The sequence below is a fragment of the Staurois parvus genome, unplaced genomic scaffold (genome assembly GCF_062004578.1).
Source record: "Staurois parvus isolate SC_StPar_1 unplaced genomic scaffold, SC_StPar_1.0 ptg003259l, whole genome shotgun sequence".
Taxonomy (NCBI): Eukaryota; Metazoa; Chordata; class Amphibia; order Anura; family Ranidae; genus Staurois; species Staurois parvus.
In genome coordinates, this window is record NW_028321055.1 from 15,166 (window position 1) to 30,000 (window position 14,835).

The 14,835-nt window shown below is 41.0% G+C and overlaps 2 protein-coding genes across 3 annotated transcripts in view; one reads left to right on the forward strand and one right to left on the reverse strand.

Annotated features, from left to right (window-relative positions):
* Positions 1-3,575: 3,575 nt before the first annotated feature.
* Positions 3,576-12,750, reverse strand: LOC149428406 (U6 snRNA-associated Sm-like protein LSm3). Its single transcript, XM_089667454.1, has 4 exons — positions 12,607-12,750; positions 10,616-10,723; positions 10,443-10,538; positions 3,576-4,168 (listed from the first exon to the last, which is right to left on the reverse strand). The coding sequence occupies exons 1-4, from the start codon at positions 12,625-12,627 to the stop codon at positions 4,088-4,090; spliced, it is 306 nt and encodes a 101-aa protein (XP_089523580.1). The 5' UTR covers positions 12,628-12,750; the 3' UTR covers positions 3,576-4,087.
* Positions 12,751-12,769: 19 nt separating this feature from the next.
* XPC (XPC complex subunit, DNA damage recognition and repair factor) overlaps positions 12,770-14,835 on the forward strand; it is a 41,159-nt gene continuing 39,093 nt past the window's right edge. Inside the window, exon 1 of one of the 2 annotated variants that reach the window (XR_016310735.1) lies at positions 12,770-12,898. Coding sequence is in view for 1 of the 2 variants with exons in the window: in XM_089667452.1 (XP_089523578.1) it covers positions 12,817-12,898 (82 nt within the window). In the remaining variant the exon portion in view is untranslated. The remainder of the gene's footprint in view (positions 12,899-14,835) is intronic. The other variant, XM_089667452.1, reaches the window with a different exon arrangement.

Below are 14,835 nucleotides of genomic sequence, written 5' to 3' on the forward strand. Positions count from 1 at the left end.
TCTATAACTTTCCTACAAACTAAATAATACATCCTAATTTGGGTTATTTTCACCAAAGACATGGAGCAGAATACATCTCGGCCTAAATTTATGAAGAACAATTATTTATTTGTAAACTTTTATAAACAGAAACAAAGAAAAATGTTTTTTTTTTTCAAAATTTTTGGTCTTTTTTTGTTAATTTAGCAAAAAATAAAAACCCCAGCGGTGATTAAATACCACCAAAAGAAAGCTCTAGTTGTGTGAAGAAAATGATAAAATTTTAGTTTGGGTACAATGTTGTATGACCGCGCAATTGTCATTCAAAGTGTGAGAGCGCTGAAACCTGAAAAATGGCCTGGGCAGGAAGGGGTAAAATTGCCCGGTATTGAAACGGTTAAGATGTTTGTGAAAATCAAGGGAGATGGTGACTGTCCTACAACAGGATGGGAGGTGTGAAAGTTGGGAAAATCCCGTTCTGGTCACATAATTCCAGTCTTGGTAGCAGTCTACTTGGATGTTAATGTTTTGATATGCAGATAAAGTGAATCCTTGTCAAATCACACTTCCACCTTGTTGACAACCAACATCTGCCTTGGTTCCCAGGTGATTGAATTAAGGGGTCAGTGTTCCCTCTGTAGATATAAATGTTGGGGAATCTTCCTGACATGCATTAGAAATGAAGAAGTAGCTTGGAGACATTACGAAACATCTAGACATGTGCAGTGCGATTTGTTTCGTTCAGAATCAAAATGCTGACATTCTCGATATTTGGAAATTCAATGTACCTGAATTACAACAGTAACAAATTTAAATGAATTCGAAACAGCGAATTATCCAATTTTAAATCGAATTTGAAAACTATATTGAATTGGAAAAGTATTGCTGATTTTCTTTGAAGACCGTATTAGAATAAAGCGACCTTCCAGCATTGCATGACCGCGCAATTGTCAAAGTAACGCAGCACCGTCTTGCAATAAACAGGCTGGTCATGAAGGGGGTAAATCTTCCGGAGGTCAAGTGATTAAACTCTCTAGAGGAGATCATAATATACAAATATTTAAACGATGATTGCAGCATAAGGAGGAAAGACGTCAAGTAGTATGAAACCCAATGGCAAAATGTTTTCTATTGCAGCTTCCCAATTCTTAGATGATGGCTGCATTAGTTTTCTAACAAGTTTCTTTTTTTTGTTTATTTAGCAAACAAAAAACAAGTGGTGATTAACCTCTTGCCGACCGCGCATAGCCGAATGACGGCTTCACCGCGCCCTGCCAGTTCTGGGTGGACGTCATATGACGTCCTCCCAGAACGCGCTCTCCTGCGCGCCAATGACACGCTGATCAGAGGGAAATGCAAGTGCCGGTTCTCGGCTGCACTTTCTTCACACTGTCAGATCGTGAGGAAAGTACTGCCAAGAACCGGCAGTTGTCAGAGCGGGGATCGGCACCGATCATCAGGGCACTGATGATCGGTGCCCAGCAGTGCCACCCGCAAGTTCCGCCCAGCAGTGCGCCCACCCGTGCCCAGCAGTGCACCCACCTGTGCCACTCTGCAGTGCCACCTACCTGTGCCCAGCAGTGCCACCTACCTGTGCCACCCACCTATGCCCACCCACCAGTGCAGCCCAGCAGTGCCACCCACCAGTGCAGCCCAGCAGTGCCCAGGGGTTGTGCCAGTCAGTGCCCAGCAGTGATGCCAGTCAGTGCCGTCTATCAGTACCCATCATCAGTGTCACCTATCAGTGCCGCCTATCAGTGCTGCATATTAGTGCCGCCTATCCGTGACACCTCATCAGTGCCGCCTATCAGTGCCCATCAGTGCCGCCTATCAGTGCCGCCTATCAGTGCCCATCAGTGCCGCCTATCAGTGCCCATCAGTGCCGCCTATCAGTGCCCATCAGTGCCGCCTATCAGTGCCCATCAGTGCCGCCTATCAGTGCCCATCAGTGCCGCCTCATCAACGCACATCAGTGAAGGAGAAAAAATGCCTGTTTGAAAAATTTTATAATAGAAACAAAGAAACTTTTTTTTTTTTCAAATTTTTTGCACTTTTTTATTTATAGCGCAAAAAGTGAAGCGCCCAGCGGGGAGTAAATACCACCAAAAGAAAGCTCTATTTGTGAGGAAAAAAATGATCAAAATTTCATATGGGTACAATGTTGCATGACCGCGCAATTGTCAAAGTGCGGCAGCGCTGAAAGCTGAAAATTGGCCTGGTAAATAAGGGGGTATATAAAATATTAAATGTGTTGCGCTCCTCAAAAGTATTTAGTAATATATAATATGAATAAATAAAATAAATAAATAAATCTAAATAAATATTAATCCATAGTGGTATAATTTAAAATTAAAACACTTCTTGTGCTGTAATTAATTATAATGCAATTCTACTAAGTTTATAAACTTAGTAGAATTGCATTATAATTAATTACAGCACAAGAAGTGTTTTAATTTTAAATTATACCACTATGGATTAATATTTATTTAGATTTATTTATTTATTTTATTTATTCATATTATATATTACTAAATACTTTTGAGGAGCGCAATACATTTAATATTTTATTTGTCTATTTTTACACAGTATTATGAGTATGTGTTTTTGTGTTGATGCACCATCACATTTTCAGGAGTTAATTATTTACTAGTATTTTTAGACCACCATAGTAGCTCACAAGTACACATTATTATAAAGGAAGGGGGTATAAGTGCCCGGTAGGCAAGTGGTTAAACACCAGCAAAATAAAGCTATTTGAGTGAAAAAAAATATAATATGGGTACAGTGTTGCATAACCGCGCAACTGTAATTCAAAATGTGACAGCGCTGAAAGCTGAAAATTAGGCTGGGCAGGAAGGGGGGGGGGGGCGTGAAAGTGCCCCGTACTGAAGCGGTTAAAGTGGCACCCACCTGTTCACACCCCACTATGCCAAAGATCTACCCCAGAGGTAAAATGTCAGTCCACCCTGTCTCTGGTGGTATCTTCACACTCAAGAGGGGGGATTACAGCGAATTAACACAGATGTAATGTTGGACAAAGGAAAGGACTTGAGACCTTTACGGACATTTCGTGAAATCATAAAAATTTCTACAAGCCTGTATGAGTTACACTGCAATGTTTGTTAAAAAAAACAAAAAAACGAACACAAAAAAACAAAACACAAAAAAAACACAAAAAAAACAAACACAAAAAAAACAAACACAAAAAAAACAAACACAAAAAAACAAACACAAAAAAACAAACACAAAAAAAACAAACACAAAAAAAACAAACACAAAAAAAACAAACACAAAAAAAAACAAACACAAAAAAACAAACACAAAAAAAACAAACACAAAAAAAACAAACACAAAAAAACAAACACAAAAAAACAAACACAAAAAAAACAAACAAAAAAAACAAACACAAAAAAAACAAACACAAAAAAAACAAACATAAAAAAACCAAACACAAAAAAACAAACACAAAACAAACAAACACAAAACAAACAAACACAAAACAAACAAACACAAAAAAAACAAACACAAAAAAAACAAACACAAAAAAAACAACCCACAAAAAAAACAACCCACAAAAACACAATTTTAGTCATCTCTAAAAAAAAGAAAAACATTTAATTGATATACATGTCCAAAACAAGCATCAATGATTTGAAAAGTTCCATTCTAAACCAAACATACAGTAAAACCTGTACAATCCTTCTGCTGCTTCCATCAGATATAAAAAAAAGTAATTTTTGGGCTGACCTTCCCAACATTGAATTCATTACAAAAACAAACTGCGGCATCTGCCAAAAATAAAAAATTATTTAGCCGAATTTAAAGAATAGAGGTGCCTCTGCAACGCAGCTGCAGCACCTATAGACAACCTGCAGCCCTCCAGCTGATGGGAAACGAGCAAGGCTGGCCCTATTCATCCCTAGCTAGGAAGGCATGCTGAGACTTATAGTTTCCCCATCAGCAGGAGATGTATACGGATTAGGCTCTGTATTAATAAGCTCTCCTGCTATGAGCAAGAAAAATATCCCGGTGTGTCTGGGATTCGATGAGAAGAAACAGAGGAGGTTTGAGGGATCCTGGCTTGATAGAGACGCTTTGCTGAAACTCATCATCCAACTCTCAATGGAGGAGCTACGAGCACCACGCCATCACCGCGGACAAAGAGCATGGGGATGTTCCTCTTCGTAGACTAGAAGAGAGAAGGTTTTGTCATTCGTCATTCAAGCGTATTTATGGCCAAAATGTTAAAATCGTAATTTATTTCCACATTAAATTCCAATTATTTCCAGCCTACTCTATCATCGGAATGATCTTGAAGTTTGCACACTTACTTTGTGAAGACCTCACATTTATTTCTGTGACCCGTAGTCACTATGCCCCGCGAGTAGGTTCGTGCTTCCTTATTGGTCCGGCAGTCTTCTGGGACCTATGAAAGTTCCCAGGAGTCTGTGGGAGGTAAAAAGGGGGCCAAACTCCCGGCTCGCTTCACCCCGGCGAACCGAGCCAGAAGTGGGAGCGGACAAATGTCAAAAACAGGTATCCATTCCTCCCCCCCCCCCAAGAGGTGCCAAATATGGCAGTGGAGGTGGGGGAGGAAGCAAATAAGCAGAGCTTCCACTTTTGAGTGGAACTCCGCTTTAATGTTAACCCCTTCCCAGCCAGTGTCATTAACAGTATTATATCTGGTCACTGTATTAGTGTAACCAGTGATGTGTCATTCAGTGTCCCTCCCAGCCAGTGTGTTAGCACCAGATTGCCTGCCACACTATCAGTCACACAATAACTTGCTGATCAGTGTAGCATCATAACTCCATACATTCCAGTATACACACGCCATAGTTTGTAGACGCTATTAAAAAAAAAAAAAAAAAAAAAAAAAAAAAAAAAAAACACCTTACAAACCAATAAATATACACTTAGTGGGATTTTTTTTTTATACCACCGATATGTAGCATAATACCTTTCGGCCTAAATTTATTAAAGTGAAACCGCACTGCAAGCCAAAAATGCTATTTAGTTCATTTTTATTCATAAATATTTTATTCGGTTTCAAAATTTTAACAAAAAATGATATTAAAAATTACATTTTCTTTTACACATACCCCCAGAGAACCCACCTTCCCTATGTCCCACCCTCCCCCCATTTCTTTACCCTTAGCTCCCCGTTAATGGTCACTTCTGAGTATCCTCAGGATACCCTTTTTTTTTCCTATCTTGCTTTCCTCTTTTTAATTATACAGTCCTCTCACCCCCTCTTTCTACTTCTTCCATTTCAACATATTTATGTGAGCTCTTAACCCCTCGCCTACCAGGCACTTCTACCCCCTTATTTACCAGGCCAATTTTCAGCTTTCAGCGCTGCCGCACTTTGATTGACAATTGCGCGGTCATGCAACATTGTACCCATATGAAATTTTGATCATTTTTTTCTCACAAATAGAGCTTTCTTTTGGTGGTATTTAATCACCACTGGGCACTTTACTTTTTGCGCTATAAATAAAAAAAGTGCAAAAAATTTGAAAAGAAAAAAAAGTTTCTTTGTTTCTATTATAAAATTTTTCAAACAGGTATTTTTTCTCCTTCACTGATGTACGTTGATGAGGCAGCACTGATGGGCACCGATAGGCGGCACTGATAGGCAGCACTAAAGGGCACTGATAGGCAGCACTAATGAGGTGTCACGGATAGGCGGCACTGATAGACAGCACTAATGAGGTGTCACGGATAGGCGGCACTAATATGCAGCACTGATAAGCGGCACTGATAGGCGACACTGATGATGGGTACTGATAGACAGCACTGACTGGCATCACTGCTGGGCACTGACTGGCGGCACTGACTGGCACAACCCCTGGGCACTGACTGGCAGCACTGCTGGGCTGCACTGCTGGGCAGGCACAGGTGGGTGGCACTGGTGGGCGGCACTGGTGGGCACAGGTAGGTGGCACTTCTGGGCACAGGTGTGTGACACTGCAGAGTGGCACAGGTGGGCGGAGCTAGTGGGCGCACTGCTGGGCGGAACTTGCGGATGGCACTGCTGGGCACCGATCATCAGGGCACTGATCATCAGTGCCCTGATGATCGGTGCCGATCCCCGCTCTGACAACTGCCGGTTCTCGGCAGTACTTTCCTCACGATCTGACAGCGTGAGGAAAGTGCAGCCGAGAACCGGCACTTGCATTTCCCTCTGATCAGCGTGTCATTGGACACCGCTGATCACGTGGTAAAAGGCCGCTGTGATCGGTCTTTTACCACATCACGTGATCAGCTGTGTCCGTAGGACACAGCGATCACAGAGATCGCCGGGTGCGCGCCCCAGAGCGCGTTCTGGGCGGATGTCATATGACGTCCACTCAGAACTGGCCGGCCGCAGTTTAGCCCTCATTCGGCTATCTGCGGTTGGCAACTAGTTAAACTCATCCCATTTTTCCCACCTTTCTCGAAATCTCATTTTGTCTTCTTCCATGTGGTAGAGTTCCTCCACATACATACACACTATCTTACTTATCCAGTGTTATTTTCGGTACCTCTTGTGCCTGCCAAAATGTGGGCATCAATCCTTTAGCTGCATTTATAAGGTGAAATATCATTGAATTCTTATATTTTTCTACTGTAGTCTCGGTTTTATGGAATAGGCATACCCTGGGATCTTAACCCCAATTATTTCCTGGATTTGGTGAATTATTCCTCTCTTACTTCTTTGTAAAGGAGGGGTGATCTCAACCCATTGTCTCTTCCCTCCCTCCAGGGAACAAATCCCACTTGGGCTATATGAATCCATTCCGACATTAGGTCTTTCAACCTGATTGCCAGGGCCTTTGCATATAATTTGGTATTCACATTTAACAATGAGATAGGCCCACAGCTAGCGCATTGGGTTTAATCTTTTCCCTCTTTCTGAATGATTGTAATATGAGCTTGCAAGGATTCCTCCCTCATTTCTAGCCCCACTCCTAATGCATTCATATATAAACTCAGTTTAGGTACGAATTGATCTTTAAATTTTTTAGATCATCTCACAGTATACCCATCTGGCCCTAGGTTCCTCCCTGCTGTTGTACCTTCAGTGCTACCTGGATCTCCTCCTGCGTTAACGGTTTCTCTAGGCAGATTAACCGTTCTTCCCCTACTCTTGGCAATCCCGCCTCTTTTAAGTAAATTTGTCTCTTTCTAATTCTTTCTTCTTCTCCTTTTGACCATTGTGGAATAACATCATATAGTTTACTGTAATTTTTTTTAAATACATTAGCGATATCAGTGGTTCAGTAAACCAGTTCCCCATTATCATCTTTACTTTGATTTCTCTGTGCTCTCATTAAATATTTCCCTGGTTTATTCCTCCACCGATATCTCTCCCTTGAAATCATGTTGAATGTTCTCCTCGTTTCTTCCTTCATTAAATTACATAATTCATCTCGCTTATTTATTATACTCTGCTGAATCTCGTTACTTTCTTTTTATGTAACTGTTCTAATTCGTGGAGATCCCTTAGAAGCGTATTCATTTTCTTTTCTTTTTTTTGCCCCACTCGCTATCAAAATTCCCAATATATGCCTTATGCGTTTCCCACACCATGGCCGTTGAAACTCCTTCTGTATCATATCTTTCAAAGTATTGTTCTATTTCTTTTTTTATTCTCTGTTCCGTCTCATTTGATTTCCACATTTAACTTGCTCTGCTTTCTTCCTCATAACTTTATTGTATTGTAACAGGTGCATGGTCCGATATTGTTGTAACTTCTATATTTACTTTGACCAGCGACTCCAAAAGTCTATGGTCCATCAATATATAATCTAATCTCAAATACGTTGCATGTGCCAGAAAGAAGAACATATAGTCCCTGTCTCTAGGATGTTTAACTCTCCAGACATCCACAAGTTGACATTGATAACACATTCTTCGTATGGATTTCAGAGATTTACCTCCCTCTCTCTGCACATGCGACGTAGTGTCAATCTGGGGGTCCATGCAAAAATTAAAATCTCCTGCTACAATTCGTTTGCATGTTTTAAAATCCAGAAGTCTTCTCATACTTTTCAGATAGGCCACTGGATTTCTATTGGGGCAATAAATATTTGCCAATGTACACTGTATTTCCTGTAATTTTCCCCTTAAGAACAGAAACCGTTCCTCAGGATCCTCCAGCTTCTCTTCCAACTTGAACCTTGTTTTTAGGTATACCAATCGCCACTCCTTTAGAACACCTAGTTGGTGAATCTGCATAAAACCCAGGTTGGGCAATACCTAGAATAGAACTTCACATTGGTGTCCTGTAATAAGTGAGTTTCCTGTAAAAACACTATTGCAATGGATTGTTGTTGTAATTCTCTGAGGATCTTATGCCTTTTCTCCAGAATGGTCCCTTAACATTATAGGTCAAAGTTAACCTCCTCCATTTCCCTTAAGGGTTTTTCCTCCTCCAGAGTTCTTCCCAGTGAGAGTACCCTCATCCTTCCAGAAGGACACGGAGCCAACCCCTACATAATTACCCATTCCCCTCCCTTCCCCTCTCCCACTCACCCCATAACCCTCCCCAACTCCCCCTAGACCAGGCATGTCCAAAGTCCGGCCCGGGGGTCGGTTTAACACGGCCCTCCAACAGCCTTCCCTGCTCTGTGTTATGTGGCCCTCCCTTCTATGGCAGACAGTCTTCTGCTTGAGAGCAGAGGGCAGTGCGTATGCCTGACTGCGGCACGTTCTCCCTGGTCTGTGTAAATGCGGCTGTCGCACGGCCCTCCCTTCTGTGGCAGACAGTCTTCTGCTTGAGAGCAGTGCGCATGCGTGACTGCGCCGCGCTGGGAGCGACAGAGGGCGGTGACGTCAGGGCCGGGCTTCCAGCGTGAAGTGCGTTTCTCTTCCCCTCCCGGCTGCCGAGCAGAAACTTCAGCTCCAGCTACCTTTTTCACCCTTCACATTAGTGCAGGTAAGTTTTTTTAAAATTTATTTTCAATACATTGTGAAAACTCAGCTGTCAGTTGATCTTAATGTTATGAAATGAAAAGTACGTCGTTTGCAATTAACTTGGCATAAAATAATTTATTTGCATTTAATTGTAATGGTTCAAAGAATGTTCTGAAAAATGTTCGGCCCTCCACCATGTTCACTTCATCCAATCTGACCCTCTTTGAAAAAAGTTTGGACACCCCTGCCCTAGACTCTTAGCTTGCCTATGAATTGTTAATGGTCCTAATCCCACCATCGATTCAGATAGGGTGGAGCTCTGTCCACATACCCCCCTCCAGTCCACATTACCGAATCCTAGACTGTGTCTGGATACCTGTCCTACTTCCTGTTTCCCGTCTTTCTTAAAAAAAAAAAAAAAAAAAAAACATTTCTTTAATGTTTTAAAACAGAAAGTAGAAAATATATTTTTTTTTAAAAAATGTTGCCTTTTTTAATTTACATAATAAAAAACCAAAGTGGTGATCAAATACCATCAAAGGAAAGCTCTATTTGTGTGAAAAAAAAAAAAAAAGTAAAACAAATAAATTTGGGGTACAGCGTTGCAGGACTGTGCAATTGCCAGTTAAATAAGTGCAATGGCCTGGTCTGGAAGGAGGTAAAAATCTCCTGGAGGGCAAGTGGTTACGGAAGCCTGTATTGTCAGGTCTAACTGTTTGTATTGGTATTACAATGCTGATGGTATACAATCAAAGTGTACGCTGTGACCAGAGAACTCGTTCAATCAATGACTAACCCCCTATGACTACGTGCTTTCGCACGAAACGCGTCAGGGAGCGGCTACAGCGGTGTGACGTCACGCCGACCGGCGCCACGAGGGCCCCGGCGGCCATTTGCTAAATCTTTGTATGGTCAGTATCTTTCCTGCCCCTGCTTGTATTGTGTTTTTTTGGGAATAAATACCCCTTGCCAATAAGGTGTCACACTATTTGGCCTCCTTTTGTTCTTTGGGCTCCGGTGGGAGCCTTTTACGTCTGCAGAGCGGCCTTTTTTCTTCTATGTGTGGCAACACAATCAAGTGGCGAGGGGCTTTTGTGACCAGATCTGACCAGATCCGTATGAGGACCCTAGGATTATCTGTTTTGAATGCGCATTTGGATTGCGTATCTGGTGAGTGCGCAATCTTTATACCTTTATCACCTCATCCACGAATCCAGGCATTGGAGTTCTTTGAAGACTCTCTTGGGTTTTGACCACGTTATGGACTATACTCATTATTTATAGTCACCTTTTTGCACTTTAACAGCACCTTTACATTGATTTATATAAATGTGTATTTATTTAGTTAGCGCTGCACCCCCCCCCCTTTTTATGTATTCTGATTATTTTGAAGGTTTATACGGTACCTTTTTTGGTGTTCAGCTGCTATTGTCTCATTTTCATTTATTCATTTATTGATTTTATAATCTATTTTAAGCGCTCACTTGCCCTGAGATTTATCGTTCAATCAATCGTTCATCTAGTGGGAACATTTTACAAACAGTCATGTGACTCGTATTCACCTTATAAATCTCCTCGTAGGTTTCCTCATCGATTTCGATGGTGGTCACCGTCTCCTCCACATCCCCCAGGATCATATTTAAGTGCTGATCATAAGCCTGTTCAGACAAGGAGCGGTTAATGTCCATCTCAGGGTTGTAATTACACAATGTGCAGATAACGGGGAGACACTCACGTGTAACCGCCCCCGGAGTTCTCTGTCATTCCTCATCTTCACATAGATCCGTTCATCCAAGCTCAGCCGGATCAGGTCCAGGGGCTCCTCCACAGTGTTTGTGGTCTGCTGCAGGTCAGACAGAAGGTGTTAGATTCTCTTCAAAGCAGCAACATAAAAAAACAAAAAAACAACAAAACAAAAAAACAAAACAAAAAAAAAACAAAAAAAACACACAAGCACAGCCAATCCGAGATTATAAAGCCTAAACTTTTTTTTTACCTTGATGCATTCATTGCGTGAAGGTAAAAAAAAAAAAAAAGTTTTACCGATGCCCGCCACCGATAGTCGTACGGGACCTCTGTGCGAGGTCCCGATCGTGTGATCGCCGATTGGTCACTTCTGACATCATTGCTTACTACGTGTGAAATCTGTGAATGATCACAGAGGTCACATGGTACAGGGCTATTCACAACAGCCTTGTACCATGTGACAAGCTGTGACCAATCACAGCTCACACAGTATTTCTCAATGGATGCAAGAATGCAGCCAGAGAGGAGAAATTATTGCTTTTACAGCCTTTATGGATGTAAAAGCAATCGGTGTAAAAAAAAAAAAAAAAAAAAAAAAAAAAACACACCTTTATCACCCCCCAAAAGTAGTACAGTGTCACCATGGAGACACTGTACTGTAAGGGGGACAGTATGTAAAAAAAAAAATTATATATATATATATATTTTTTTTTTTTATTTATTTATTTATTTATTTTTAAAAAAAGTTTAAAAATTATAATTTTTGGTTATAAACTAAATTTGGGTTATTTTTTTTTTACTAAAAAGATAACTGAATACATTTTGGCCAAGATTTATTTTAAAATATGTATTTGCAAAATTTTATAAGAAACATTTTTTTTCAAAATATTTAGACTTTTTCATTTACATAGCAAAAAAAAATAAAATCCCAGCGGTGAATAAATACCACCAAAATAAAGTTTTATCTGTCTCAAAACAAATGCTAAAAAATTCATACGGGTACAGTGTTGCATGACCGCGCAATTGTCATTCAATGGAAAGCGTCCGGACTGGAAGGGGGGGCAGGGGGGGGGGGGGGGGGGAAGCGTCCAGACTGGAAGTGGTTAAGGAGTTCATTTTTTATGTGTTTCCAGATGTTTTTTGTTCTGGGGGTCTGGTGCATTTTTGATGCATTTTACCGCGTTCCAGTAGTTCTGTGCAGGAAAGACGCAGCCTGTTCCACCCATATAATGTTCTATCCATGCGTTTTGGACACAGAAAGAACCCCACACTGGGCAGCACGTGGCGTGAACCAGTCCTCCGTTCCAGTGCAAAAAAAAAAGTTGAATTTTTTTCTGCACTGAACGCACCATAATTGTGTACACAAAAGCACATCCGCGACACGTTTCTCTGGCGTGAAGCGCCCCCCAATTGCAGGAGAGGACAAAGGGCCACGTTTCGGAGCCATGTAGGGCGCCTTCGTAGGTATCCATTGACATCGTGCGGCCAACACACCAAAACCACCTGAAATCGTGAAAGTTGTGACGTAACGCGCAATGGAGGACAGCGACAACCAGGGGCGGACTGACAACTCATGGGGCCCCCGGGCAATAGGGGATCATGGGGCCCCTGTGTCCTTTCCCAAACTCAAAAAAGCCTATGAAAAAGGTACCAGGGGCTTCTCATGGGGCCCCCTACTGACCCCGGGCCCTCGGGCAGTGCCCGAGTTCCCAAATGATCAGTCCGCCCCTGGCTACAACACATGGCCAGGGGGCAGCCCAGTCATGTATATTGCTGGGGGAGCCCAGAACATTCCTCCACCTACTGAATGGCACCTCACAGAGGAACCAATAACACAGGGCCGGAGGAGGGGCAACAGCCGACTCTCAGGTGAGGGTCGGCAACAGAACCTACATACTGGGTGACCTCTGTGAGCAGAGACAACATCTCCCCCCTACAGAGCGGGCACAGGACCCGGGACACAGCCCGCTCCGCTCTCACCTGCTCTCCATCGTCCGCCATGTTGCCAAGAGGCGCGCAGCGGAAGAGGCAGGTCTCCAAGGTAACCGCGCTCCGTATCGCGATATCTTTGCGGCCAGCCTGGGAGAAGAGAAGGAGAATCGGCCAATCAGAATTGAGCTGGGAGCCACGTGACTTCCTGCGAGGGGTTTGTTATACAACAGAAGCATGTGAGGGCGGAGGGGAGCCGGGATGGCCAAGAGAGGCGGCGGGGAGACCGGAGAATCGAGCCGGTGCAAGAGAGCCCGGAGGGAGCCTGCCAAGAGGAGAGAGGGTGAGGGGGCGGGGACTGACACCGGATTGGTGCAGAGCCGCTGCTGGGCGTCACATGGCCTGTGTGTGCTCCAATCATTGATTCATTCCTATTAGATACATTATTATTATATACTGTACATTATCAATATTATATTCATCATTATATACAATGTATACCATCATCCCAGTCATTATATACAATACAATATGTATACAATGTATACCATCAACACCCCAATCATTATATATAATGTATACCATCAACACCCCAATCATTATATACAATGTATACCATCATCCCAATCATTATATACAATGTATACCATCAACACCCCAATCATTATATACAATGTATACCATCATCCCAATCATTATATACAATGTATACCATCATCCCAATCATCATTATATACAATGTATACCATCATCCCAGTCATTATATACAATGTATACCATCATCCCAATCATTATATACAATGTATACCATCAACACCCCAATCATTATATACAATGTATACCATCAACACTCCAATCATTATATACAATGTATACCATCATCCCAATCATTATATACAATGTATACCATCAACACCCCAATCATTATATACAATGTATACCATCAACACTCCAATCATTATATACAATGTATACCATCATCCCAATCATTATATACAATGTATACCATCATCCCAATCATTATATACAATGTATACCATTATCCCAATCATTATATACAATGTATACCATCAACACCCCAATCATTATATACAATGTATACCATCATCCCAGTCATTATATACAATGTATACCATCACCCCAATCATTATATACAATGTATACCATCACCCCAATCATTATATACAATGTATACCATCACCCCAATCATTATATACAATGTATACCATCATCCCAGTCATTATATACAATGTATACCATCAACACCCCAATCATCATTACATACAATGTATACCATCAACACCCCAATCATCATTATATACAATGTATACCATCATCCCAATCATTATATACAATGTATACCATCAACACCCCAATCATTATATACAATGTATACCATCACCCCAATCATTATATACAATGTATACCATCACCCCAATCATTATATACAATGTATACCATCAACACCCCAATCATTATATACAATGTATACCATCAACACCCCAATCATCATTATATACAATGTATACCATCATCCCAATCATTATATACAATGTATACCATCATCCCAATCATTATATACAATGTATACCATCATCCCAGTCATTATATACAATGTATACCATCAACACCCCAATCATTATATACAATGTATACCATCAACACCCCAATCATTATATACAATGTATACCATCATCCCAATCATCATTATATACAATGTATACCATCATCCCAATCATTATATACAATGTATACCATCAACACCCCAATCATTATATACAATGTATACCATCATCCCAATCATTATATACAATGTATACCATCATCCCAATCATCATTATATACAATGTATACCATCATCCCAATCATTATATACAATGTATACCATCAACACCCCAATCATTATATACAATGTATACCATCATCCCAATCATTATATACAATGTATACCATCATCCCAATCATCATTATATACAATGTATACCATCATCCCAATCATTATATACAATGTATACCATCATCCCAATCATTATATACAATGTATACCATCAACACCCCAATCATTATATACAATGTATACCATCATCCCAATCATTATATACAATGTATACCATCAACACCCCAATCATTATATACAATGTATACCATCATCCCAATCATTATATACAATGTATACCATCAACACCCCAATCATTATATACAATGTATACCATCATCCCAATCATTATATACAATGTATACCATCATCCCAATCATTATATACAATGTATACCATCATCC

Coding starts and splice junctions, on each gene's coding strand:
- LOC149428406 (XM_089667454.1), bottom strand. CDS start 12,627: ATGGCGGACGATGGAGAGCAG. Junction 10,724..12,606: donor TGGCGGACGATGGAGAGCAG/GTGAGAGCGGAG, acceptor TCTGACCTGCAG/CAGACCACAAACACTGTGGA. Junction 10,539..10,615: donor AACTCCGGGGGCGGTTACAC/GTGAGTGTCTCC, acceptor TTGTCTGAACAG/GCTTATGATCAGCACTTAAA.